The 25,785-nt window shown below is 28.4% G+C and overlaps 3 protein-coding genes and 1 long non-coding RNA gene across 14 annotated transcripts; 1 reads left to right on the top strand and 3 right to left on the bottom strand.

The window, feature by feature from the left end:
* Positions 1 to 60: 60 nt before the first annotated feature.
* Positions 61 to 9,501, bottom strand: LOC149058177 (UDP-glucosyltransferase 2-like). Its single transcript, XM_089220846.1, has 6 exons — positions 9,158 to 9,501; positions 4,730 to 5,122; positions 3,263 to 3,694; positions 2,279 to 2,498; positions 1,119 to 1,338; positions 61 to 856 (listed from the first exon to the last, which is right to left on the bottom strand). The coding sequence occupies exons 2-6, from the start codon at positions 5,120 to 5,122 to the stop codon at positions 568 to 570; spliced, it is 1,554 nt and encodes a 517-aa protein (XP_089076972.1). The 5' UTR covers positions 9,158 to 9,501; the 3' UTR covers positions 61 to 567.
* Positions 9,502 to 12,038: 2,537 nt separating this feature from the next.
* Positions 12,039 to 14,768, bottom strand: LOC107173264 (UDP-glucosyltransferase 2-like). 2 transcript variants are annotated; one of them, XM_015523733.2, is made up of 6 exons: positions 14,343 to 14,768; positions 13,865 to 14,127; positions 13,417 to 13,747; positions 12,802 to 13,024; positions 12,519 to 12,738; positions 12,039 to 12,365 (listed from the first exon to the last, which is right to left on the bottom strand). In XM_015523733.2, the coding sequence occupies exons 1-6, from the start codon at positions 14,577 to 14,579 to the stop codon at positions 12,080 to 12,082; spliced, it is 1,560 nt and encodes a 519-aa protein (XP_015379219.2). In that variant the 5' UTR covers positions 14,580 to 14,768; the 3' UTR covers positions 12,039 to 12,079. The 2 variants fall into 2 exon arrangements, with proteins under 2 accessions (XP_015379219.2, XP_089076945.1); XM_089220819.1 differs by having other exon boundaries at positions 13,865 to 14,123; positions 14,343 to 14,762.
* Positions 14,769 to 15,053: 285 nt separating this feature from the next.
* Positions 15,054 to 16,910, top strand: LOC149058176 (uncharacterized). The gene is made up of 2 exons (XR_016190484.1): positions 15,054 to 16,056; positions 16,153 to 16,910. It is a non-coding gene; the product is annotated as an uncharacterized LOC149058176 (long non-coding RNA).
* Positions 16,911 to 18,367: 1,457 nt separating this feature from the next.
* Positions 18,368 to 24,622, bottom strand: LOC107173322 (UDP-glucosyltransferase 2-like). 10 transcript variants are annotated; one of them, XM_015523825.2, is made up of 6 exons: positions 24,488 to 24,622; positions 22,770 to 23,191; positions 20,738 to 21,176; positions 20,429 to 20,651; positions 19,879 to 20,101; positions 18,368 to 18,714 (listed from the first exon to the last, which is right to left on the bottom strand). In XM_015523825.2, exons 2-6 carry the CDS (start codon positions 23,180 to 23,182, stop codon positions 18,438 to 18,440), a joined length of 1,575 nt encoding a protein of 524 aa, XP_015379311.1. In that variant the 5' UTR covers positions 23,183 to 23,191; positions 24,488 to 24,622; the 3' UTR covers positions 18,368 to 18,437. The 10 variants fall into 10 exon arrangements, with proteins under 10 accessions (XP_015379311.1, XP_015379309.1, XP_015379305.1 ...); XM_015523823.2 differs by having other exon boundaries at positions 22,770 to 23,264; positions 24,488 to 24,569; XM_015523819.2 differs by having other exon boundaries at positions 22,770 to 23,286; positions 24,488 to 24,553.
* Between the last annotated feature and the right edge of the window lie 1,163 nt (positions 24,623 to 25,785).

The following is a 25,785-nucleotide window of genomic DNA, read 5'->3' as shown; positions in this document are numbered from 1 at the left end:
CCAAATTAAAAGTTATATTGGAATGGTTTGATTGTATGGACAAATAGACATTATTACAAATTGTATTAAATTGTATACATTTAAAATATTTTTATTTAAACATGTTATTCATATCGCATAATATATAAGATTATGTATACATAACTCATTGTAGAAAATAGTATTTTCATATTTAAAATCATCAAACACACTGGTAGGTAGTTATTTTTTTTTATAAATAGTTTAAAAAAATTGTATATAATATTAAAAAATTTAGATAGGAATATGAAATTTGTTCACTGAAGGTACCTACTACAGTATTTTGTCGCTATACAAGAAAATTATCCAAAAGATAGCATATAGTTATAGTTAAAATTAAAATTAATAAATTGCATAATATTGAATAGATTTGGTAACATAATATTCACGTATCCTTAATATGAGGATGTGTCCAGACTCCTAATACCTACCTACCTATATGATTTTGATAGAAATTATTTCAACTCGTATCACAAAAATGAATGGAGTTAAGTTGTTTTGTACCATTTGTATTTTATAGTAATTCAGGTATAATACGAATTGAATGTTTCAATTTTTCTTTTCCTTCTTTTTAGGGACGGTCTTTTTGAATAATTTCTTGTAGATAACTTTGAGCACAAAGTAAATTAGATAAAATACAACAAAAATGATGAGCAAAATAAAACCGATGACATCTACTAAGAAGTACTTCCACCAGGGCATTCCAACGGCCGCAGTTCTTAAATGTTTTGCCCCTTTGTGTCTTATTACGTACTCTGTCCAATAGATGGCAGTTTCCGTTGCATTCATGGGCCTGTCTTTGAACCGTTTTGCTAATTTTTTCGCATTTATTGCGTAGCTGAAAAAAATATGTATGCTATTACATTATATTGAATTATAACAATAAATTTAGCATGATTTTATCGTTGTATGATTATAAATTATAATCAAACAAACGATTTTAAAAAAATGAAAAAGTTCATGTCAATGATGATTTCAGCTTATAGTAACAAAATATTTTATATATCGATTATTTCTATTTAAAATAAATTAAAGTGGATAGTAATATCATAAAAACAGTAAGGTAATGACAATAATTATTGTTGTGTTTTAAATCTTACCTGTTATTATTAACTATTGTTGTAATAGCATTGTATAGAATATCCTTTGTCAACGTTTCATAATCCAATATAATACCTGAACCCTGTTCCACAAGTTTTAATATATTTCTAGGTTGGTCGAAGAAAAACGGAATTCCTATGACTGGTACGCTCGAATATACTGCTTCTATTGTCCCTAACAGTCCACCGTGGGTCATGAACAAACGGACTTTTGGATGATCTAAAATTAAAAAATGTATTAAATTTTTTTAATAATAAATATAATAATAGTTATATAATTATTTAAGCCTATATAATAAAATATAACCATAATTAATATACAAAGTCATTCTCAACGTAATAAAACATTCTCACTCTCATCTTTTGATACGTGCATTTCATTGCCCCCCTAATGTATGAACGTGTGCACTATTTTTCTTACTAATAATTAGTGTACTTTTACTATCATTATGTGACACTAGTTCCTATTGGTCAACATTTTATTTTTTGTTTGACATGTTTTCCCAGCCATATTCAGGAATTTCCCAAATGCTACATCATTAACTGCATGAACAATTGAAAATCATTTTTTTAATTAATTATTAAACCCAGTGTAATTACTAAATATAATTATCCATGATAATAAGTTTAAGCATAATGTGTGTGAGAATATGGTTTGAAAATTATAGCAATTAATATTAAAATATTAAAATTTGCTAAAATAGTATGATAAAGTATAATAGATACAAAATTAAATTGTAAATCTATTTTATTTTTCATGTAATAATATTATTAAAGATTATTAGCTATCATTGATACATAAAGTTAATTGTTGAATAAAACGTTCGAATTCAAAAAAAATCTGTTAAAGGATGGTTCTTGAATTAAGTTTGTATTTCCACGGGAAACTTATTAAATGGTATTAAAAAAACTAAGTATTTGAAAATTTAGTTTTTAAGTAGGTATAGGTGTATTAAATATTTATTCAAAAAATCGAAATTGTCATTGTCATAGGATAAATGAGAGCGAGCTTGGTTGGTGAATCACTCTGTAGTGCATAAATAACATGATAAAATCCAATACACATATGAAATTACATCTAAATACGGGCATAATATCTCCAATATATACCCTTTACTTATATTATATACATCATTAATTTATTTTATTATTATTCATACTCAAAATATCTCTTTGAGGCATCCATTTGCTTATGTACACATTATCAGGTTTGTCAGGCATTTCTTCTTCGTATTTCCATAAGACTCTGATGGGTAATTTTGCGAATACATCCTTAAACATTTGCAATACATTTGGTGGTAGTGTAGATATACGAATAAGAGACCCAAACGTAAAAAACATAACTCCATTCGGTGAGTCTTCGATAAACTTCAATATGTCCTATTAATAATATAATTAATATATAATATAAATTAATAATCATTAAAGAGTTAAAATTGTTAACAAGATCCAATACATTTAAGTGAATAATTGGATAAGTGTTAGGTAATGTATGATTAATGTAACATGGCGTGTAAGTACATGTTTAATTATAAGTATCATTATAATTTATAGTTACACACGATACTAATAAAAGGTATTCGTATAACATGTGTATTTTTATATAATAAATTACTGACTAATAGTTATACTGTTTGAAAAACAATTACAAAATTACAAGTATTTAGTACCTATTTACATTATAAAGAACGATACGAAATTTCTATTATATATCATAATTTTAATTTTGATTATTAATCATAATGTATTATATCATGAGTTGATGTAAGCGCTATAGATAATTATTTATTTGAAATCTTGCTTATGGTAGTGATCTATAGTTTTGTTTTTTATTATGGAAATACATTTGGACTTTTAGTTTTTAGCAGGTTAAAAATATTGATGATGTAGGTATGTTATCGAACATGATTTTATTATTGCTTTCAATTAAAATTTTTTCCTTTCAATAAACCACCCTATTATGCATCGTAGACGAATGTCTAACGCCTAGTATTTGCAGTGTGTATAGGTACGGATACAAATCATATTATCTTGTTAGGTTCTTTTTAAATTATTAAATTCTTAGTAGGTACCATGTTTAATTTGAAATAAAAACAATATACATATTTGTATGCATTTAATTCAGTTGTATATATTTATTTTACCTTGGGTATGGGCTTGGGTGATTTTACATGTATTCCACCAATTTCCACCATGTTGGGAACTAGAGGGCGTGGTCCATCCAAGGAAAAGTGACCGTTGACAAACACCATTGAAGTGTTGTAAACTATTTCGTTGATATGAGGTGTGTCCGGTCCAAAGTTCTCTTTCAACAATTCATTTGCTGGCCATTCACTGTAATACTTCCATGCCAATTTAAAGTATATATAGTACAAGGTGTTGATCATACGTTCTTTGAAGTTCATCTTTCCAGCTGCTCTTGTTACGATCGTCGGTATGTACGAAGGGTTATCTGGTCCACCCACACGGTCGTAACTCCAAGGCAAATGTGAACTGGACATGATGGACAATAGGGGTGCTTTGAAATGGTAAGCATAGCCAACATCACAATCAGCTCCAAATATTTCTGTGAAAACCTAAAAACAAAAATAAAATAATCAAAATCGTTACTTTGACTTTATAATATTTCAATATCGAGACAAATAAGCAATAAACAATTTAAATTCAACATGTAAGTATTAAAAATATTTAAAAATAATTGTCATATTTAAATTATAGTCTATTAGATTTCGTGTCTAGTACAAATTTCTCATGTAACATATTTTAATTTCCTAAAATTACATTTTATTATTATTCGCATACGCAGGTAGTCGTCACTTGTCACATTAAATAACAAAGAAAAAACATAATTATTCTATAATGTAAGCCGTAATCGCGATAATCAAAACAATATAATACTGGATATATTCGTAATATACCAAGTAATTCTTTTGTCATGGACCGATGGACCATTCATTATTTTTAAAAATATTAATGTTGTTGTTGAAAATATTTTTTCACATGGTTTCAAGTTGTTAGACAATCACATTTAAAAAAAATTATGTTATAAATATTTTATAATATCCTTATGAATTATGATTAATAAGTTTTTTTTTTTTTTTTTATGATACCATATCGTATTTAATTTTAAAAATTGGAATATTTTTCTAAGTATTTCGATACATAAAAACTGAATTTAGGAATATAGTAATTTATAATTTATAATTAGTATTTAAAGCTCCACAATGTATCGGAGGACCAAAACTTAGCAGGGTACGCAGTGTACCATTCCACTCCGATCATCTAAATTTTATATACTTAAAACTCATAAGCTAATAAGCTATATTATTCCTAAACTGTGATCTGAGGATAAAAAAAAATATTTAAAAAAAACTTATGTTACGTAAAAACTTGAAACTGTATAAAAAATATTTTTAAAAACATTAATACTTTTTAAAATAATGAGTGGCTGACGATAAAAGAGTCACAGAAGAGTCACGCTCTGTTACATATATATATATATATATATATATATATATATATATATATATCGCAGTCATATCTGTGTCCTCTGTATTATCGTAATAATAGCGTGACAACCGAGTTAAAATAATAAAATATTGTATACTGACCGCATCAAACTTGATGCCACTTTGGAGCAGCGCTTTCACCTGGGGCAGCTTCTGGGTCTTCCGGCAGATATTCATCTGATGGTCGGCGATGAACCATTGGTTGGCGAACACGCTGGACAGGTATTTGAGCACCATTTCGACGCTGAGCGTGTTCACCGCGGACGGAAACGACGCCGACACGTCGATGTCCGTGTAGTTGGCCAGTGGCTGTTTCTGGGGGAACGCCGTGATCACCGTCACGTTGTGGCCGCGCGCCACCAGGGCCTTCATCAAGGTCTCGTACACCACCCAATGGCTGCGGCCGTTAATGGGGAACACGCCGAGGATGTTGGCGCCGTCGGCGGTGGACAGCGCGCCTAAGGCGGCCACCAGGAGCAGCCCGACGTACTTCATCTGCGTTCGGACAAGTAAATGAATAATTTAATATTGTACATTGGTATCTAAATTTTAATACCACGATGCAGACATAGATCGATATATTTATTTTGCACGAAAATTGAAACAAATGAAACGTTTGTAGTTTTTTATAATAACATCAGTTTTTGTTGTGGTTGATATAGTATACAAGATTTATGGTACCTATTTTGGACAAAAAAAATTTTTAAATGCTATATTAGAATGTGGGAATTGTGGAAAGATACTTTTCGTTGATCAACGAGCATTTACCATGGTACAATTCTCGCGCAATCATATAGCGATATTAAAATATGTGTTTTTTAACGTTTAAATATTACATAATTATACTTCAACCCTACATTTTATTTAATGTATTATTTATTATATTTAAAATTTACACGACAGTTAAAACTGCGATTTTCTAATGTATTCTTGTTTAAAAATAAATTACTTAAAACAATTACAGTGGAACTTTGCCATATCGAACTTCTGTATTTCGTAGTTTCTGTATGTCGCATTTTTTTTTCAGTCCAGATCATTCACTTACGTACCAATTTATTTCGGTACATCAAATTTCTAAACGTCAGATTTTTTCTATAAGTCGAAATCATAAACCTACCCGCCACCTATTTTGGATCACTAACTCGAATACATAACAGATTAGAGATAGTATAAAATGTCAATACGATAAGGTATATATATAAAACTTATGCATATCATTTTTGCTTATGTACATAACATTTTTTCAATTACATTTTATGGTTTATTATATTTTTTTTTCAAAGGGAAACGAAGTAGCAGAAGAAGTGTTTGAATATATTCCAGAAGAATGGCATGAATATTAAAATAAATACTCCAATATCAAGATTTCTTATTAAGAATTTTTGTATATTGATTCTACTTTGAGTACATTAGAAAGTTTAACTACTAATACTGACATTTTCAACACATCTAATATTCTCAATGAGCCAGAGTCAGATTTAGATAAAGAGATAGTTGAAGAAGAAATTGCTGTTATTGAACTTTTAATATATGGTGCCCAAGACGAAAATTATATTCACGAACTTCAATAAACATTTTTATTTCAAATTTTATTTATGCTGAAATTCCTTCATTAACTCAAAGTTTTGATATTCTAAGTTTTTTTTCGGTCTCTTAAGATTTCGAAATATTGAGGTTCCACTACTGTATTACGTGTAGGTACGACGAAAAAATATGTTCCCTGCTTATAACTATTAATTATCTGTAGGTATGCCTGTATTATACTGAATTTTATTTTATTATTTATTAGCATTACACAACCAATATAGAGTTTTTTATTTAGATATATTGATTTGCTTATCGAATATTCAACTATGAAATTGATAATTTTGACTTTATTAAACATAATCACGGTACCTATTTATTATACAATGTAATTATAGTATGCGATTGTGTTTTTGAACGACTTGTGTACATTGCACATACCTATCAAATATTATTTAGTTATCAAATCAATATTTCTATTTTTAAAACGATTTGTATCAATATTATGTAACACTTTAAACGATTTGGATTAAAACATCTAAACTTTAATCTACAGAACACCAGTGGCGCCGAAGTAAAAAAAAATATGTAGGACAAACATTTAGTGTTCAACCCCCCCCCCCCCCCCTATAACAGGAACAAAAAATAAATTACCTGACCTACATAAATACAATATGAATAGTATGATATTTTTATCAAAATTTTTTTCACTCCCCTCTCCCCATCCCCACATTTTTATCCTGTGTTTTACCTACCCACTCGCCACCCATTCATTTGTTAGTTAATGCTACCAAAATAAATAAATTTACATTTTTAAAACCTAATTTACATTAAAAAATCATGTTAAATTCACTTATTTTGTAATTAATTATTATAGTTATAACTGACTAACTTTTGATTGAAAAGAATAAACTAAAAACCTTTTCTTATTTATAACTTTCAAGTGGATTATTAGATTATTGACCATAATATAGAATCTACAATATAATACACATAAGAAAAAAATTGTATATATTATATAAGATTATATTATTTATATTCAACTCCAATCTAATAAATTAAACTTTTAGTCAAAACTGTACTTTTAGCAGCAAATATTTTAATGATATTCTCAAAATCTGGTTCAATATCGTTTTCACAACTTATTCTTATTAAGAAGTAGTCTTCTAGTCTATCTTGAACTGAGTTCACATTTGAAGTTTGATCGATGTTTCTGTATTCTACTATTCTGTAATACTATAAAATAATATATTCTCCAGGATAATAATATAATATTTTCATGAAACTTGGTGGTGACGGAGTCACCGTCACCACCAATTGCATATGTAGGACAGTTGTCCTACATTAACATAGGGTTTGGCGCCACTGCAGAACACTGTTAACTATAATCAAAGTAATTTTGAATAAATTATATAGGTAAATAAATATAGAGCTTTCAAAAATCAAGTTAAAATTGGCTTACAAGTATAATATAATCCTACTGCAAGTAATGAGTTTGTACAGAAATTTATTTTTTTAATGAAACTCAATAATTTATTAATAGGTAGTTGGCTTAACAAAATGACAAGGATAACCAATAGTATTATAGTAAAATGCATCACTTATATGTAATGGCGTTGAAATTGAAAATTATAAAAATAGGAAATAAATAAATATAATAATATATTTTATTTTATTTTATTCTATTTAGTATAAATTCAACGGACAGAATGTCCTTTAACAAAAATATGTATAGCAGACTATTACAAAAAAATATAATGAACCATAAATAATAAAATGATAGAATTAAAATTTACATCTTATATATTCTTCATAAAATTAAAATAATCACAAGTTAAAAATGTATGAATATAAAAGAGTATAGACAGTCATTCAAATACATACACCTTTTTTTGTACATTTGAATAGAAAACCACTAAATAAAAATTATTTTCTTTTATTGACAAAAAAAATTTCCAATGGACACGCATGGTGGGTTGGGTACATATTACAAATTGTATTTTTCAAATTTAAATTTGATTTCTGGCAACTCATATATAGTTAAACAATTTATTCGATTTTTGTAAGCTAATACGAAATCCATGTTTAAACCTCCCTATAGCAACGTATAAGGGTAAAAAATGAAGCAAAGAATATTCCTCTCTGCTTAAAGACAAATTAATAATAATTATAATAATAATAATAATAATACTGACAATCTTTATCACGGATATCAACTACATATTATACAAAAATAATGTTTACAATAACATTTAATAATATTAAAAATATGCCACAGCAAATTAAAAATTATATTATAAACTATACAATTAGTTGTTTTTTAGCTTTAAGCATGATTTAAATTTAACCAACATCAGTAATATTACCTGCTTCCATTAACATACATATATAGGAGAACGTTCAAGTATTTTTCTTTATATTTTTCATGTAAACATATATTTAATTGCACGTAACGATTAAAGCTTTTAGTAAACGTAAAAGTTTTAAATTGTAAACTCAATAATTGTAAACGTTCAAGATTGAATGGACAATTTATGTTACCAACTATGAATGAGTAAAAATACTAAATTCTGGACATTTCTCCTGTGTTGTAGAGAATCCATATTAAAAAAAACATTGAACTCCTTAAAATCTCGAGTAGAGCCCTCTTTCAATATGGCATTTAAAGGATAAACATCTTAAAATTATTAGTTTTACCGGTTGATGGATTAGCTTATAATATTATAATAATTACTCAGTTTTTTAAAATAATAAAATATTATCAAAATATCAAATAATAACTCTATTTGATATTGAATAAATTCAGTTATGGGTTGACTTAAAAAAAAAATAACATTTCATAAAATATAATATAAATGGAATATATCATATCAATATTATTTAATATGAATATATTATCATTATATTCATATGATGTAAATAACATTAACTATTATATACAGTATACATTATTTGAAAAGATGTTTTTTAATTGTGTACCTAATAATATAGGTAAGTTTTACTTACCTTTCAACAGATGCCAGTGAGATAATAACAGCGAGTATACGACTCTAGCAACAGCGTCTGCGCGAAATTTAAAAACGCGGTCTTACGACGATTGTCCGTGAATGATGATGTAACGATCATAGGTTATAACTTATAATGCATATTAATATTTTTTTCTATTACAGCCTAAACGGGATAAAAAAGGCGCTGTTCGGTGTCGATAAGAGTGAGTAAAATAAAAAATAAATACAATTAAAAAAAATATTTCTTCACTAGTATTATCCCATTAAAAAACAGCCTAGTACCGTCGAATCACGGACACACACTAATGCAATACATGCGGACTGTCGACGATGCACCGTCGTATAATTATATTATTATTACTGTTATTTTCAACTAGCAACGAATCGCGGTAGGTTGGGCTTGACAAGGATAACACACAAGTTCCCCTACCAGGCCTTCACGTGGTAGGACTTTAGTTTTGTTGTACTTTGGTATTAAAAGTAATATACAGGGTGTCCCACAGAGATCTGACATTCTGACAAATGAAATAACTTTTGTTCTAATCAATATTTTTATTGTTAATGTGTTTGTCATGAGTTTCTAAAAAATTAAAACGATGTAATAATTATTAGTGACCTTGACGTTGAAATTCGTAATTGATACCTACTATATTATCATCATGATAATATAGCAGAATACTAACTTAAATATTATAATTTATACATTAGTTGGATGACGGTCGCATTTTATAACTAAGAGTTAACCAGTTTCAGTGGACATTCAAGCTATCACACACTGCACTACTGCAGTAGAACCACAAGATATGAAGTACCTCTACAGGCAAGGCCACTCGTAGAAATATTTTTTGGAGGGGGAAGTAAATAGAAAATATTTCGTATATGGCAAATCAGTGATGTAAATAATTAGGTGTTCGTGTAACATAATATAGTGTATCTTTTAAAGGTATAAAAGGCCACGGTCCCCATATATGAAGCATATACGGTAGGCCTTTTTATAGGTGTGCTATTCACTAGACACAAGTATTTAATATACAATGCATTTTATTATACCTACTACACTATTTGATAAAAGGTATTTAAACGTCGTGGTACCTACTATAACCTACGATAATAATATTGTAGATAGGTACAATAAATGATGTGTCTATAGAAACTAGTAACAGCGGGCGCCATGTAATACAGCTGAAGTTATTTTATGAATAATATTATGTATTAATGTATATTATTATGCCTTAATGGCCTGTAGAAGCTAAGAAAAAAAACGTAATATTACGTAATATAATATTATTTCAATATACGTATATAATAACTTAGTTTAATATCTATCATTTTACAAGAAAATATTTTTTTGATATCACAACTAGTTTTATTGGGTACGATTGTGTTTGTGTACTCGAAATGTTAAGTATAGATTTAGATACATACGACGCACCAATGGAATATTAGCCTAATATAATATCTCATGGTATTATTTTGTTTGTATTTGCAAGAATTTTTACACTTTACAAGTGAACATGCTAGGTTATGCATGATTGTAGATGCGAATAGTGAATATTCACCAGAAGAACTTAACGAAGTAATTGGATTGAATTAGAGCTGAGAAGGTCATACTAGAATTTGTTTAAGACATATCGATCTTAAGTATATTTTCTTTATAGTAATTTTTTTGATTAATTCGTTATTTAATTATTTTGCAATTCCATTAATCTTTCTTAATTACTTATTCCAGTTAGTGCATATAACATATCGAAAAATGATCAATGATCATATATGCCCTTCGTAATTTTCGATATTGTAAAACTTTGAAACGTAAAAATCTAGAAATATGTAACACATTTTTATCATACTGACAAATGATTGTATAACTCTAAGTTTACAGTTTATTTTTAGAAATTCATATACTAATATCTAGGTAAAAAAATTACGTCAACTTTAAAATTCGAAAAGCATAAATTCATAAACAATGTGTTAATGCATTAGAAGTGTGATTATGTGTTATTGGTACCATAGGTAGTGTTGATATCTTGGTATTTATACCGTTGGATTTATTACCTGTAAAGTCACAAACTATACAAGTTATGTTTAATTAAAAATATTGTTTGACATACATAATATTAGTATCCGTAATTTAGGAACAAAATACAAATATACAAACATATATTTTTTTAAAGACACTTGAACAAGATCTCTCATCAAAATATATATGAATATATTACTCTGCAGTATAAATAATACAATATTTTCTGAATAACTGTATTTAAGCGTTTTTGACTATTTTAGTTTGATTGTTGATTGCCTTAAGTTTGGGTGATACCTCTAATCTAACCTAGATGACTAGGTAAAGATAAGGGATCACATCATACCTTAAATGAGTAAGATGAATCTATTGATCATATATAATTACGAGTCGTAATATTGATTATTTAATAGATCGATTTTTTATTTTTTATGTAACTTAATAATGAAAAAAAAAAATAACGGAGAATCACGATTTTTTTAAAACATTTTATCATAATTAATAATGATTAAAGGTGACCTAAAGATGACTTTTAATAGTTATACTTATAATTTATAATAAAATCTGCTTATCAACAGTAGTAAATTTCATAACGTTTTTGAACTCAATAATATAATTTACAATATCTGTGAATAATATGATATTGATTTGAATGATTTCATATTAAATTATGATATATTAAACCTAAACATTTATGAATTAAAATGTAGGTATACCCTAGGCCTATACAAACAAATTATCTCATAAAAAGGTCAATTATGTAATTGAAATTAATATTGCCGAAAATAATTCTTCAATCTATTTTGATGGATTCAAATGTAGAATAAAATAATTATAATTAAACAATAAAATAAACACAATATTAGAAATTAATAAGGTTCAGATGGCTGTATTAATATTGCATTATTCAATTTTAATTTGTTTTAAATGAATACATTTAACAAGAGAACATGTAATTATTATTGAAATATACAATAAAACTGCCAATAGACTTATTGAAATTAATACTACGACCAATATAACATCTAAATGATGATACTGATACCAATACATGTCGTTTGATGCTGATTTCATGTGTTCGGTTCCATTATGTTTAATTACATACTCAGTCCAATATGCGACTAGCGCTCTTGGAGACATTGGCCGGTCTTTAAACAACTGATACAACTCTTGAAGATTTCGTTTGTATCTATAGAATAGATATATGTTTATACAAAACAAATAAATATACATGTAAGATGTAACACTATACTATAAATTTGATAATTTTAAAGCAATAAATTGTTATACTTTCGTTTTTTATAGAATTTATTGATCTATGCACTAAAAAAATATAACGTACTTTTTATTGTTGATTATTTCTTTAGCAGCAGCTACAACTGATTTTTTATCTATAGTTTTATAGTTTAGACTTAAACCCATTCCCAAGTTTACTGCGTTCGCTATGTTTCTATGTTGATCGCTAAATAATGGTATGCCAAGTATAGGTACTTGATTGATAATGGCTTCATTTGTACCTGACAACCCGCCGTGATAAATAAATAGTTTTAATTTTGAATGTGCTGTAAAAAAAATTCATTTTTTTTTCTCAATTATATTACTAGAAATAATATTCGAGTAGGTACCCATTATGTCTCTTTGAGGAAACCATTTCTTGATCATAACGTTGTTTGGTTGGTTTTCCATTACCTCACCGTCATATTTCCACAGTATCCTTTGTGGTAGTTCAGCAAATGCCTCTTGTAATGCAATTTGCATTTTCGCTGGAAGTGAATCCATTTTTACAGTGGAACCAAATGAGAAATATATTATCCCAACTGGAGCGCCGTCAATAAATAGTTGTATATCCTATTTAATACCCACAATTAATGTATTTAATAATCAGTAAAAGTAAAACGTTTTAAATAATTATTAAATAGTGTTATTCATATTATACACATATATTTTCTAACGTTGGGGATATATTTTGGACGCTTCGCTAAACAAATATAATATTCAAAGTCTAAAAATATCTAATAGCGATATTTTACAATAACGTGCCTATATCACTACTTCAACCCTCGATATTTGTACTCTACTCATTAATAAATTTCCTATCCTTTAAATTTTTTCTTATTCCTTTAATGGATTTTATAGGAATACCTATAATCTGCTAAAAAATAATAAACAAAAGAATATATGATTTCATAAATGTGCAACTTATTTTAAAATTAAAATAATAATTTAAAAAAAATCCGTACTCTTGGTAATGGTTTAGGATCGATTACGTGAATACCTCCGATTTCTATAAGATTTGGCATCCACGGCCTGGGTAAGTTAAAAGAGAGATGGCTGTTGACGAATACCAATGATATTTTTTTCATTAACATGTAAGAATCCGGCACGTCTTTGCCAAAATAAGTTCTTCCCAATACCGTTGCATTACGATTGTACCACCAACTTTGACTATTCGAACGTACGTAATCGTAACTGTTTAAAAAACGGTCCCAAAATGTTTTAGGACTTGCCATTGCTGCGTTTAGTGTGGACGTGTAAGAAGTAATAAGAGGATTGCCCAATTCATCATTCAACCTAATAAACAGGATGCATGTTTATGCACATATATAATGTAATAAATATAAATACGTCGATGTGTAGGGAGCTAATACAAAAAAATAACTATAAGTAATTTTATCATGATGAACGTACCACGTCGGCATGGCAGATGCAGTAACGGCGATCATCGGCACTTGTAGTTTGTAGGCTATATACGAATCACAACCCGAACCCAACAATTGTGTGATGAAAAGGTCATATTTTTTAGATTCGAGCACGGTCCAGAAATCTTTGCACTTATAAATAGCTTCACACGAAGCGAGGTGTGTGTTAATTAAATATTCAACACCATCATCTCCAATGACTTGGTCGAACGGTGCCGATGCCGATCGTTTCATGTAAAAAGACGAATCTATCTTAAAAATAATAAAATTATAGAAATTTGTTGGTACGGTAGTTGGTTCAGAATTGATATTTTATATTCAACTGTTGACATAAAATTTAAGTTTATTTTGAAAATCATTGATTATTGCTATAACGCTGTACCATTATATGAAAACAAACATAATGTAAAATCAGTAATAAATTGTAGTCATGGTTAGTTTTACTAAGAAAATAATGACATATCTACCTGAGTATAGTTTTCAATTTTTTCTTTTCTTATAAAAGGAGTTATAACGGTAACATTGTGTCCAGCAGACACGAGGGTTTGTAATACAGCATCCATAACGTTCCAATGACTCTGTCCATATATCGGTACGAAAGCGAATATTTGAGCTCCATAAACAACAGTCGTTATAAAGTGAACATTTAAAAAAATTAAGATGAAATGCATTTTAAATATTTTATAGTTTAAATATTTATACATAGCATGTATATTTAGTTTACCCTATCGATAAACCATGTTAAACGTACGTGGTTAAATAAAAACTGAATTGTTTGATGAATGTATGAGGACACAACACAACACAAATACTTGTGTTATTATTTGTTTATTTGTTATTAATTAAACGCCATCGTTTGAAAAGCACATTGAACCTAACTAGTAACATAATTCGTATAACACTCTATCTACCGTTGCAGAGAAGGAATATTAATTTCATGTTTTTGGTTTACACTATGTTGTGTTATCAGAAAAATGGATACAAAGGGCTAAGGTGATAGTTAGTTTGAAATTAATATTACCAAGTTATTATATATTATTTCGATTGTGTACCTAATTGTATGATATCAGTGCTACCTATTACCTAAACACGTATAGATAAAAATAAATACAACTATACAAATTAGTAGGTAAATCTACCTATCTCTCTGTACTTAAAACATTATGTCCAATTTTTATAATAATTTTTACTCGTTTTAAACTACGTATATACGAGTATATCATAGTATTTTTTATGATTTATTTTTGAAATTTTTCAAAGTCAATTTTATTATTTTATTTTTATTTAATGACCTAATTATCAAACGACCAATTTACTGCAGTCAATTGAACTATATTACCAATATGGTAAATGACAATACGTAAAAAAAAAGAGCAAATGACTGTACCGTGAAGTTGCACGTGTACGAACACTACGAACACATGTCCAGAGTACGATATGCCAAATGGCAGTGCCAGCGGCCTCGCATTCGACGCCGCGGCCGTTGTTATAGAATCGTCGCATATCGCTGTATACATTTTTAGTTATCCCAACAGTCAACCAGGAATCCGGCGTACACAGTCGTATCTGGACGCGATGCTCGTCGACCGGCCAACACTCGTGACTTTCGTTTTTAATTTTTAATTTTGTATTTATATTAATAGTTTGATTTACTATATTAATATTAATATATTGATAGATGGACATCCCACTGATTTAGTTGGTACAACGACGCGGGTCGCGTGACTCCCGGTGGCTAAGGCATGGCAGTCGGCACACCATGGTATTCGACAACTACTCAGTGGTACCGATCCAGCGTCTAGAAAATCGATGGCATAAATTTGAACCACTTAACGTCCGTCAAGCTAAACATTGTGGTGTTGTGTATATGCGTTAGTGATGTAAAAATCCGGATTCGCTGAAGTTTGAAAATCGGGATGTTTGAAGTTCGAAATCCGAAATCTGAATTTTACTGTAAACTCGGATTTCGGATTTTAAAATTAGGATTTTGAATTTTAAAACATTGAATTAGAAATCTTTTAAGAATTCTTTATAGTAAATACAAAATAATTACACATTCTTATAATAAAATTATATTTTGAACATGTTATTTATAGATTTTAGTACTCAAATACTAATTTTATTGTAACTAGAACTTTGTTTAAAGAAACGAAAAAAAATACATTAAACCTGTAACAATCTGTAAGTTCAATGCTTTTAACTAAATTTATAAGTTACAGTAGGTATAAGTATTAAATTAAATTAGTATCAGAATAATTATCTTTTTTTTTTCATTAGTATCGAGAATCACAGGAGGAACCATGGTACCAGTACTTCTCCTCCGGCCACTATCGTTTATTGATAATAATTAATAACCAATTAAACAATTACGTAGCTGCGATGGACCAATCTCCCGTTCGACAGCTATTACAACAGGTAGTTAATACACAATAATACTCTCGAGTTTGCCTTAGGCTACATTTTTAAGAAGCTTAAAAATATATTTAAATTTTTAAAATAATACAAAATGTTATTTTATTATTTGCCTGGCATGAAATAGGCATTTAGTCAAATGCCTAGTCATTTAACTAAATGTCTAGGCGGATAATGAAATTGCATAAGCATTAAATTCTTTGACTATATGCCTAGGCATTTAATAAAATGCCTGATTTGACTATATGCCTACGACAGATATATAAACATTTTAAGAATTCAAATTGTTGATTTATAAATAACCAATATTAGCTTGCATACATATTTTATCTTGGTATATGTACTCGTATTTTATTTTATGTAACATAGAAATGTTATCAAACTACATTCATTATCTCTTAAAAACTGTTTATGTTTTTATATATTACTTTATATAATATATTTTTTATTATGAATATTGAATATGGTTTCGACAGCTAGGTCATTAGACTACAGTTGTGGACATAATATTGTTAAAGGATACATTTGTTATGATTGTATGTTACATGATTACAGATTAAGGTGATACAATATTATATATTAACATTATATTTGGTATGCATAGATTTAGCTTGATACTTAAATTGTTGTGTCAATGCCACTGGATTTGAAGAAGCTATGGATCATGTGAGAGTTGTGTTCTCCAACTCTCCATGTGCTTCCTCCATTGAGGAAGGTTGGTTTAGGATAATTCTTGTGTTGACGTATAGTGGGCAATCTATCTTGGAGGCATATTATACGTTGGATTGTAAGTTTAAAAGGATTCATTGTATATTGGAGCTTCATTTTTAGAAGCCATCAAGATTCCATTGTATAATATTAGTCATTTTTTTTAAGGGAAATAAGTGAGTTATTTAATTAGTGTTTATTTAGGGCATCATTCGGAATAATAGATTATATAGCTTAGCGAACCTGGCTTTAATGTTACGATCGGTGTGTTTCGGGTGAACAACTTATATAAATCTGATAAACTTGTTCCTGAGTCATTAGATAGAGAATTAATATTTACATTTTTATTTTATGCTGATTTTATAATGAAATTTAAACTGATAAAAGTTGGTTGGCGCGTGTTCGGTGAATGCATCAAGTGCAGAACAGAGCTGTTCATTCAATTTATCAGTGACGTGTGTTTTTTTCTTGGCCTTTGTGAACCCGCATAATGAGCATATTTTGATAATACCTGAGATATATATATATATTGTGTGTGTATTTATATGTTATACAGGTACCTACTAATAAAAACCATTATAAGACACAGCAATAATTCATGTCAAATTTTTTGAATTTTTTCATAAAACATCAAATGGGTGTCATAACGACGTCCATGAATTTGTCGTCTACTAGGTCGAGTATTTATATTAAACATGGCACAGAAATCGACATCAAGCTCTCATCAGTCGATGCGTCACAGATTGGCCATTTAATGTTGGACATAAGTACCTGTGTTGCACTAGCGACGACGATACGGTGATCTGACATTGCGGTTCGTTACGTTCTGTTTTATGTCCATACTCCATTGTAAAATTATACGTTTAATAACCTATACATTTGTCATTTACGAATACCGTTACATCACTGATGGATGATAGTGAGAGGGGGATCATCCAGTAAAAGGCCCTAAGTATAATATTTGAGTACCTATCTAATAAATTCAAAATCAGTATTACATCTACCAATACTTTTAACAATTATTCTAGTTTAAACGTTATTAAACCGTGTTCAATTTGACTTTTATTATTGTCTTTAAAAAAATATGTTTTCCATTTTAGCCATTCACATGAAATAAAAACTTTATTGTACTTAATTCCAATAACTGATTATGATGAGTAAACCAATTATTTAATGTTATATTTACAATACAAATATTAATCAAAAAATTAATTAGAATATATTAAGATGTTTCTTGTATATTACTCGCATAATAAATGTAAACTGAATTGTATTATGATAAAATACAATTTCATAAATAAGTACATCTATCGATCAATAAGTAAACCAAATCAACCAATTTTTAAAAATTAAAGTGAAACTTACTCTAAAATACAATAACAATGAATATTTATTTCACATTCAACATTTTGAAAATAATTAAAACACTCAGTATTCATTCTTCATTCTTTTTTTGGTTTACTTAAATTACAGACACAATTTTTAATAGCTTTTAATAAAATAATAATAACACTTAAACTAACTAAAACAATCAAAACAGAGGTAACTAGAATGTCAATTAAAAAATATTGATACCAAGACAATTTCAGGGCAGCTGTTTTTAAATGATGTGCGCCCTTGTGTTTGATTACATATTCTGTCCAATATATTACTTCTTCTTTTGGTGTGTTCAGTCGATCCTTAAATCTTCTAGAAAGTTCCATCGCTTTTAATTTGTATCTATAAATGAAAATTTTTATTATATTTTTGAATATTAGAAAACAAACATTACCTAATTGTATCATGTTTATTAGTTTGATATCAATATTTAATAGTATTATACTACCCTTTAAAAATTGAATTTCGTCAAAACGATTTCCGCGATTTTTTTTAATGTAAAAATCATAGACAAGTATAGAATACAATTAAATGATATTGTTATGGAATCAAGCTATTTATGATTCATTAGAATTTAGAATATTCATTGTTAAATTAAAACTTAAGCCAGCAAATTTATAAAATATAAAACAATAATATATATGCATACGATATTAAGGCTCTCTACTATAGAACAGTGATTTTAAAAATGTGAGTCGTGAGCTTTTGAAAATTATCTTTTATAATAGTTATAAATAATAAAAATATAATATAATAAGTCATATTCTGAAAAATAAATCAGTTGATGTACCTAATAAATAAAAAAAAAAAAAAAAAATAGTATAAAAAACGTGTGTGTAGTACTTATAACCGTGGTAAATACTAAAATAATGAATATTCAACTTTTATTATAACTAAAATAATAAAATCAAACTTGACTGTATGTTTCCGACTTTCGAATAATACTTGTTCAATAGCAGAGTGATTAACAATTTAGAAAACAATACCCAGGTAACCGAGAAATATTTTATAACGAAACCTAAATAAACGTTTATTTTCCACTCATGTAAATAACTCTAACTTCAACAAAAAGGCGCAGCAATCACCTCGATTTGCACCAATCGCGGTACATTTTTAATAAGCTAAAAAAACAAAAATTACTTTTCAACTAATTATTATTAAAAAAGATTTTCGTCGAAGAAAATGTTATTCAAAGCTGAAACATGTGTCATGCAAATGTTTTGAAGAGCATATACCTAGTGTGCCATGATTTTGAAAAGACTGAAAATCACTGTTATACACTAATGAATTTAATATAGAGGCCTGGTGTAGCGGTGGTTTGGCTCCAGTCACTTACGTTTTTTGAAGTTAAGCATTAGCCCGTATCACTAGTTTCTGGATGGGTAGTGGGTACACGCATACGATATACGTGTTATATCCAACCGTACCTTCCCTCGCAGACCGCAGTAATAAACCTACTAATGAAGTCTTAACTCAATAAAAAAAAATTAATATAAAATATCTTACTTGTCATAGTTAGTTATCATTTCTTTGATAGCATTTACAAATATGTCTTTCGTTAACGTTTTGTGATCTAACATTATGCCTGCACCCCAATGAACTATGTTAGCAATGTTGTGTGATTGATCGAAAAATAGAGGTATACCAAGAACAGGTATTCCACTATCTATGGCTTCATAGATCCCAGACATACCACCATGAGATATAAACAATTTGACATTCTTATGTTCTGAAAGAATAAAGTGAACAAAATATTTGATAGATGAAATATGTTCAAATTTTAAATATAGAAAATCTTATTAAACAGCAGACATCAAGTAAAGTTTGCACATTAATACATTTTTTCACTGATAAGTTTAAAATGTACAAACTATAACAAACAAGTATTTAAACTAACCTTACATTTTTTAATATAATTGTTATTATTAATTATTTAATACCTAGATAGTAATAAAGTGAAGTAGATTCATATTTAAAAATATTTGGTATAACTCATTATTTAACAGCGTATTCTAGAGGTTACAAATTATTATGAAAAATATTTTTAAATTTGTACCTAAAATATCTCTTTGTGGAAACCATTTTCCTATTTTAACATTTTTTGGTAAGTTTTTTATGTTTGGAACGTCGTACTTCCACAGTACCCTTTGAGGTATTTCTGCCAATGCTTCAACGAACGCTTTCTGCAAATACGCTGGTGATGTTTCCAATTGAATTACAGATCCTAACGTAAAGAATATAACACCATTCGGAGAATCATTGATATACTGTTCAATATCCTAACAAATAAACAAATGAAAACATATTAATTTGATAATAAATATGTTTCGATTATATTCACATATTGTACCCATATATGACTTACTTTGGGCAATGATTTTGGCTGCACTAAATGAATTCCACCAATATTCACAAAATTTGGCAACAGAGGCTTGGCCAAGTCCACTGTATAATGTCCATTGATGAAAACTAATGACGAATTTTTCATTAAGGTGTCAGCATCTGGTGCGTCAGAACCAAAATATTTTCGACCGATAACCGTCGATTCCATGTCGACCCATTTGAACACTATGTGCGAATATATGTAATCATAAGCGTTCATCATTCTCTCCATGAAGTTTTTGGGTACTGCGTACGATGCGTGGTACGTGGAAATGTGCGCAGGGTTCATGTGACTACCAAACGTATGATGGTACCATGTATGAACATGGCTCGAGACAATGACTATCTGTGGTATTTTTAAATAATACGACACATATGCATCACACGACGAAGCTAGTAGTTCGGTGATAAACAGGTCATATCTATAAAAATTGAATATAACGGTTCAATATCATATTATTATAACATGCTATATATTATTTATTGGTAACAACTGTAATAAGCACTAATATTATTACTGTCATTACTGACTGTTTATTTTTAAAATTAAAATATTGTTTTGAAAAATATTTTATTGTAATTATGAATTATAAATTTCTGTATATTTTTATATAAATATTATCTAATTGAATTTAAGTTATCTATCTTATCTACTGTTTTGTTAAACGCGGTCGTCGTTCTTATAATAAATGAATAAATAGTAATAAATATATTATTTTAAGTAATATTTATATTTATATATTGATTAGGTAGTCACTAGTCAACATTTTATAATAAATCATTTAATTCTGTAATTTTATATTTTGTTACCTGTACTAGTCGTATTTGCTGACTCTGCCGTTGAAAAATTAACGAATGTTACAAATACAGACTTTTAACACAGTAAAGTTAGAATCAGAAGATAAATGTTTAAAAAATGTAGATGTAAAAATTGAAGAGATGGCGCTGTGGTTGTACTTGTTTCTTTTTAAATTTAATCATTTTAATAGAAATTATGAAAACATTATAGAAATTTATACACAAGTATATAAAACATTATGCAAAAGTTACATATATATGTATATATAATATATTTATTTATTATATTAAATTATTTATGTATATATAATATATTATATTTATATATATTTATATACATATATATGCTGCCATTTAACTGCGTTGTATAATATAGAACAGTAAGGAGTAATTATTATTTAAACCAAACATTTTTAAATTTGAAAATTAAATATAATACTTTTATTTATCATAAGTTGAACATAAAAACTATATTGTTGTTTATTACCTTGCCGATTTATAAATGTATTAAAGCATTTTTTCGAGCAAATAATAAGTTTGGTGAATTACCTAACCTAACCTAGAATGCCTCAAAGTATTTGAAAAAACGTCCTAGCAAAATATATTACTGTAGGTAGTTATTTATTTATTTTATTTACCCTTGTTATTTTTAATATCTAGTTCAAGTTCAACGAAACTTAATTACAATACACATTTGTTTTCAGTAGTATACGCATAATACGTAGTTAAGTCTTGATAAGTACCTATTCGAATACTTGTATTTGAATACTATTCAAATACTTTTTGACCAATCTATTTTAAGTACTTAAAAAGTATTTTTTATTTGTATTTCATATATTCTAGAATACTAAATACTTTTTTTCATTCTGATGTTCTACCCCAATTCCTTTTTCTAATATTATTTCGTAATGAACTATTTTAGATTTTGTTTTTGAAATACTATTTTTTATAATGGTTCTAACTTTAGAGAATTTATAAATAATTAACTTTCTAGAATTAGGTAAATATTAATTAAATAAAAATAAATATTTAAATATAAAATGTATTAAACTAAAAAAAAATGTTTGTATTTATATCCAAACACTTTTAAAAGGAAGTATTTGAATACATTTGAAAAGTATTCTTAACAAGGCTATGCGCATTACAGACACAACAAGTGGTATTATTGAATAAAAAATAATCATATGCAAATATAAATAATAATATGAACGCCTTGCTTGTTTGTTTTGATGGCGCTCCAGAACTCGTCGTACTCGTACATCGTCCGACACATATCTTTGTGACGGCTCGACAGAAACGGCAGATTGTTGTGCACCGAACATTCGCCCATGACCTTGTCCCAAGGCACGCTGACGCCCGATGGCATCAGACGCGACATGTCCACTTCAGTGTAATTGGCCACCGGCGACTTCTTGGGGAACGGCGTGATGGCCGTCACGTGGTGGCCACGGGCCACTAGCGTCTGCAACACCGAGTCCACCACGTTCCAGTGGCTCTTGGCCGCGATCGGCATCACGGCCAGGATTCGAGCGCTGTCCGCAGCGTGGTAGTATCGTCCCGACGTCAGTATGCCGACCAACATCAACGTGATGCAATAATAAGACCCAATCATTTCCACGACCGTGCGCATGCAGTGCACCTATCCGTGTACAGTAGTCAACAGCTGTTATTATATTGTCGCCGAATCGAGAATTCGAGAATTGATGAGAAGACTACGTGACAACATCACAAAAACTGTTTTTAAGCAGAGCACGTCTTTATTATTCCATTTGTATTTATAGAAGATTTACCGAAATTCCTCAACGAATATGGAAGAACTTTATCTGTGATGTAGCGTTTTAATTTTGTTGATAGCACTAATAACCAATAGTTTTTAATAATTAAATGAAATAACCTAATGTTCTCAAACCGTAAATTTAATTGTATTTATGTTATCCAAATAAGATAACGCTAAGGCACGTATAATGTTCTCTCTTATGCGTTGTGGAATTTTGGTAATTCTACTATGATGAATACTGAAGGAGTAAAGTGGATCCATGCAAAGACCGTTTTTTTGCCATGTTGTACCACGTTTAATAAAAAAATAAGAACCGGGCCTGTGTGGTAACAAATTTTTTTAATTGTAGTATCGGGAAGGTCAGGTCGAAAAATGACTCGTGCAGATCCCTAGTAGGTACAATTAGTTTATAATTTATCCAAAAACAGATGATTTAATTTAAAAATTTTTTTATTATAATTTAATTATTCAGGTATTATGTATTTATGTGTGATTAAACTAAAAATCTTTCATCCGAGATACAATTTAACAATTACCATTAATAATTGTATAAAATACTGGATAAATACAAAAATAAGAAAAAATACTTCGATTCTTAATCTATCTGCATGACTTAATAATTGATTATTTTTAAATACAAATTCAAATTTACGATTTAATTAAAAAGAAAAAAAAATTCTAGGAACAATGTACAAAATAATATATCTACCTGAATATAATGTCTCAATCGCAAACTTTATAGTGGTTTAATTATGTACTTTTCAAATAAACAAAGTTCATGGTATGTAAATATGGAGTAATTTTAATTAGTTATGTATAGTAATACTATATAAATTCGTTAAATAATGGTTAAACAAAAAAAATTCCAGCCAATATAATACAAATATACCGTCTCAACGACCACTCACTCAGTACTAACAAAGAGCGTCTACAGCATCGTTAAACGTTTTTCGTACAATCGAATATAATATTTGTTATGGCCTATGAACGGGTTCGAACAAATAAAGATCACATTTGTTTTTGTGACAAACGAGTGCTCAATAGTCCATTATTTAAACCACGAAGTGATATATATGACGAAAATTCGTCTCTGTGTAGATTTTAATTAACTACAAAACACTATAAAATATACGGAATTACCGACGAAAGAATACGCACCTGAACTTAATTTACCGACATGTAACGCTGTTGTACTATAACTGATAATACCGTGTTGGTACCTACTTAATTAATCGTATTGTTAATAATTATATCATATCAGTATCTCATTGTGTTCATTATTTTCTATAAGTACATATTTTAAACGTCTAATTTAAAAAATACTAGTATGTGATTATTATAGCCATACGTTTAATCTTTTTTTTTACGTTTGAATCATATAATATAATATAGGTATTAATCATAAACAATTTATACCTTAACTTTATCATATCTAGTTTTTTTTAAAGCTCATTGAAACGATTAGTTACATTTAAAAACAATGCAGTTGTTTGTGTGCTGTAATATTATTTAATCCACATTTTTAAATATTTTTATCAAATTAATAATCAATGTTTGATTAATATTACAGAATAATACGACTCGATTAAAAGAACGCCATCACCACTCCTTCATTTGTTGTCTCAGTCTTATAAGAACGCGTAGCATAGCAAATTTACGCTCAGCAGTTCAGTCTTATTCCGTTACCTTAAAAATTAGAGTAAGAACATTATCTGTGTATTATTGGAATATTTTTATATTACGATAATACTGCAGTTTTTAAGTGAGTTATGCATGTATAATAAATTGTAAAATAAAAATGTTCATAACTCACTTAAAAACTGAATTATTGTAAAAAAAACTTCCAACAAAATACAGATAATGTTCTTACGACCAAGATTCATAATATGTCCATTCACTCTAGTTTTTAAGCTAACAGAATAGGACGTTGAGCGTAAATTTGCTATATGTTACGCGTTCTTATAAAACTAAGACAACAAATGCCGGTGTGGCGTCCTCTTAACGTTAAGAAAGAACCTCGGTGGCCAATTTGTGCGCAGGATCGTAACTTTACTGCTTGACCGTCACCTGACGAAAACTGACGACCTCCGAGGTTTTTTCTTACCGTGAACGAAATATTAGTAATTCAATAATAGAGTTTAGATTTTAATTTAATTAGTGTCAGTTTATGGAAATTAGATCTTAATAGTTGTACAGATTATTATGATATAATTAGGTTAATTTAAAATATTACTAGGAAACTGATAAAAAATAGTATAACTTATGATAACTGTCGATTTGAGTACAAACTACGATGGCCAATGCTCAAATTAAATTATTTTGTTCATTGACTCGCGATATAGGATGCGTTTTATTTTATTATTTCTTATTTACAAACTATAGTGTCTGACTTGAAATAATAATAACATACAACCTTAAATAAATCGACTTCAAAGAAAATAATATTGCTAAGTTTA

The sequence above is a fragment of the Diuraphis noxia genome, unplaced genomic scaffold (genome assembly GCF_037042655.1).
Source record: "Diuraphis noxia isolate RWA-SAM2 unplaced genomic scaffold, SU_Dnox_SAM2 contig0002, whole genome shotgun sequence".
NCBI lineage: Eukaryota > Metazoa > Arthropoda > Insecta > Hemiptera > Aphididae > Diuraphis > Diuraphis noxia.
The sequence above is the reverse complement of the archived record's forward strand: the minus strand, read 5'-3'. Positions and strand labels throughout refer to the sequence as shown.

What these genes read in the sequence shown, in the direction of transcription:
- LOC149058177 (XM_089220846.1), bottom strand. Translation starts at nt 5,122, where the DNA reads ATGAAGTACGTCGGGCTGCTCCTGGTGGCCGCCTTAGGCGCGCTGTCC. An exon ending in CACCCAAGCCCATACCCAAG is followed by an intron (nt 2,499 to 3,262) that starts GTAAAATAAATA and finishes TATTATTAATAG; the next exon opens with GACATATTGAAGTTTATCGA. An exon ending in GCCTCAAAGAGATATTTTGA is followed by an intron (nt 1,339 to 2,278) that starts GTATGAATAATA and finishes TTTTAATTTTAG; the next exon opens with ATCATCCAAAAGTCCGTTTG.
- LOC107173264 (XM_015523733.2), bottom strand. Translation starts at nt 14,579, where the DNA reads ATGTATAAATATTTAAACTATAAAATATTTAAAATGCATTTCATCTTA. An exon ending in ATCCTAAACCATTACCAAGA is followed by an intron (nt 13,025 to 13,416) that starts GTACGGATTTTT and finishes GGTATTAAATAG; the next exon opens with GATATACAACTATTTATTGA. An exon ending in TCCTCAAAGAGACATAATGG is followed by an intron (nt 12,739 to 12,801) that starts GTACCTACTCGA and finishes TTTTTTTTACAG; the next exon opens with CACATTCAAAATTAAAACTA.
- LOC107173322 (XM_015523825.2), bottom strand. Translation starts at nt 23,182, where the DNA reads ATGCGCACGGTCGTGGAAATGATTGGGTCTTATTATTGCATCACGTTG. An exon ending in AGCCAAAATCATTGCCCAAA is followed by an intron (nt 20,652 to 20,737) that starts GTAAGTCATATA and finishes TTTATTTGTTAG; the next exon opens with GATATTGAACAGTATATCAA. An exon ending in ATGATAACTAACTATGACAA is followed by an intron (nt 18,715 to 19,878) that starts GTAAGATATTTT and finishes TTTCATTTATAG; the next exon opens with ATACAAATTAAAAGCGATGG.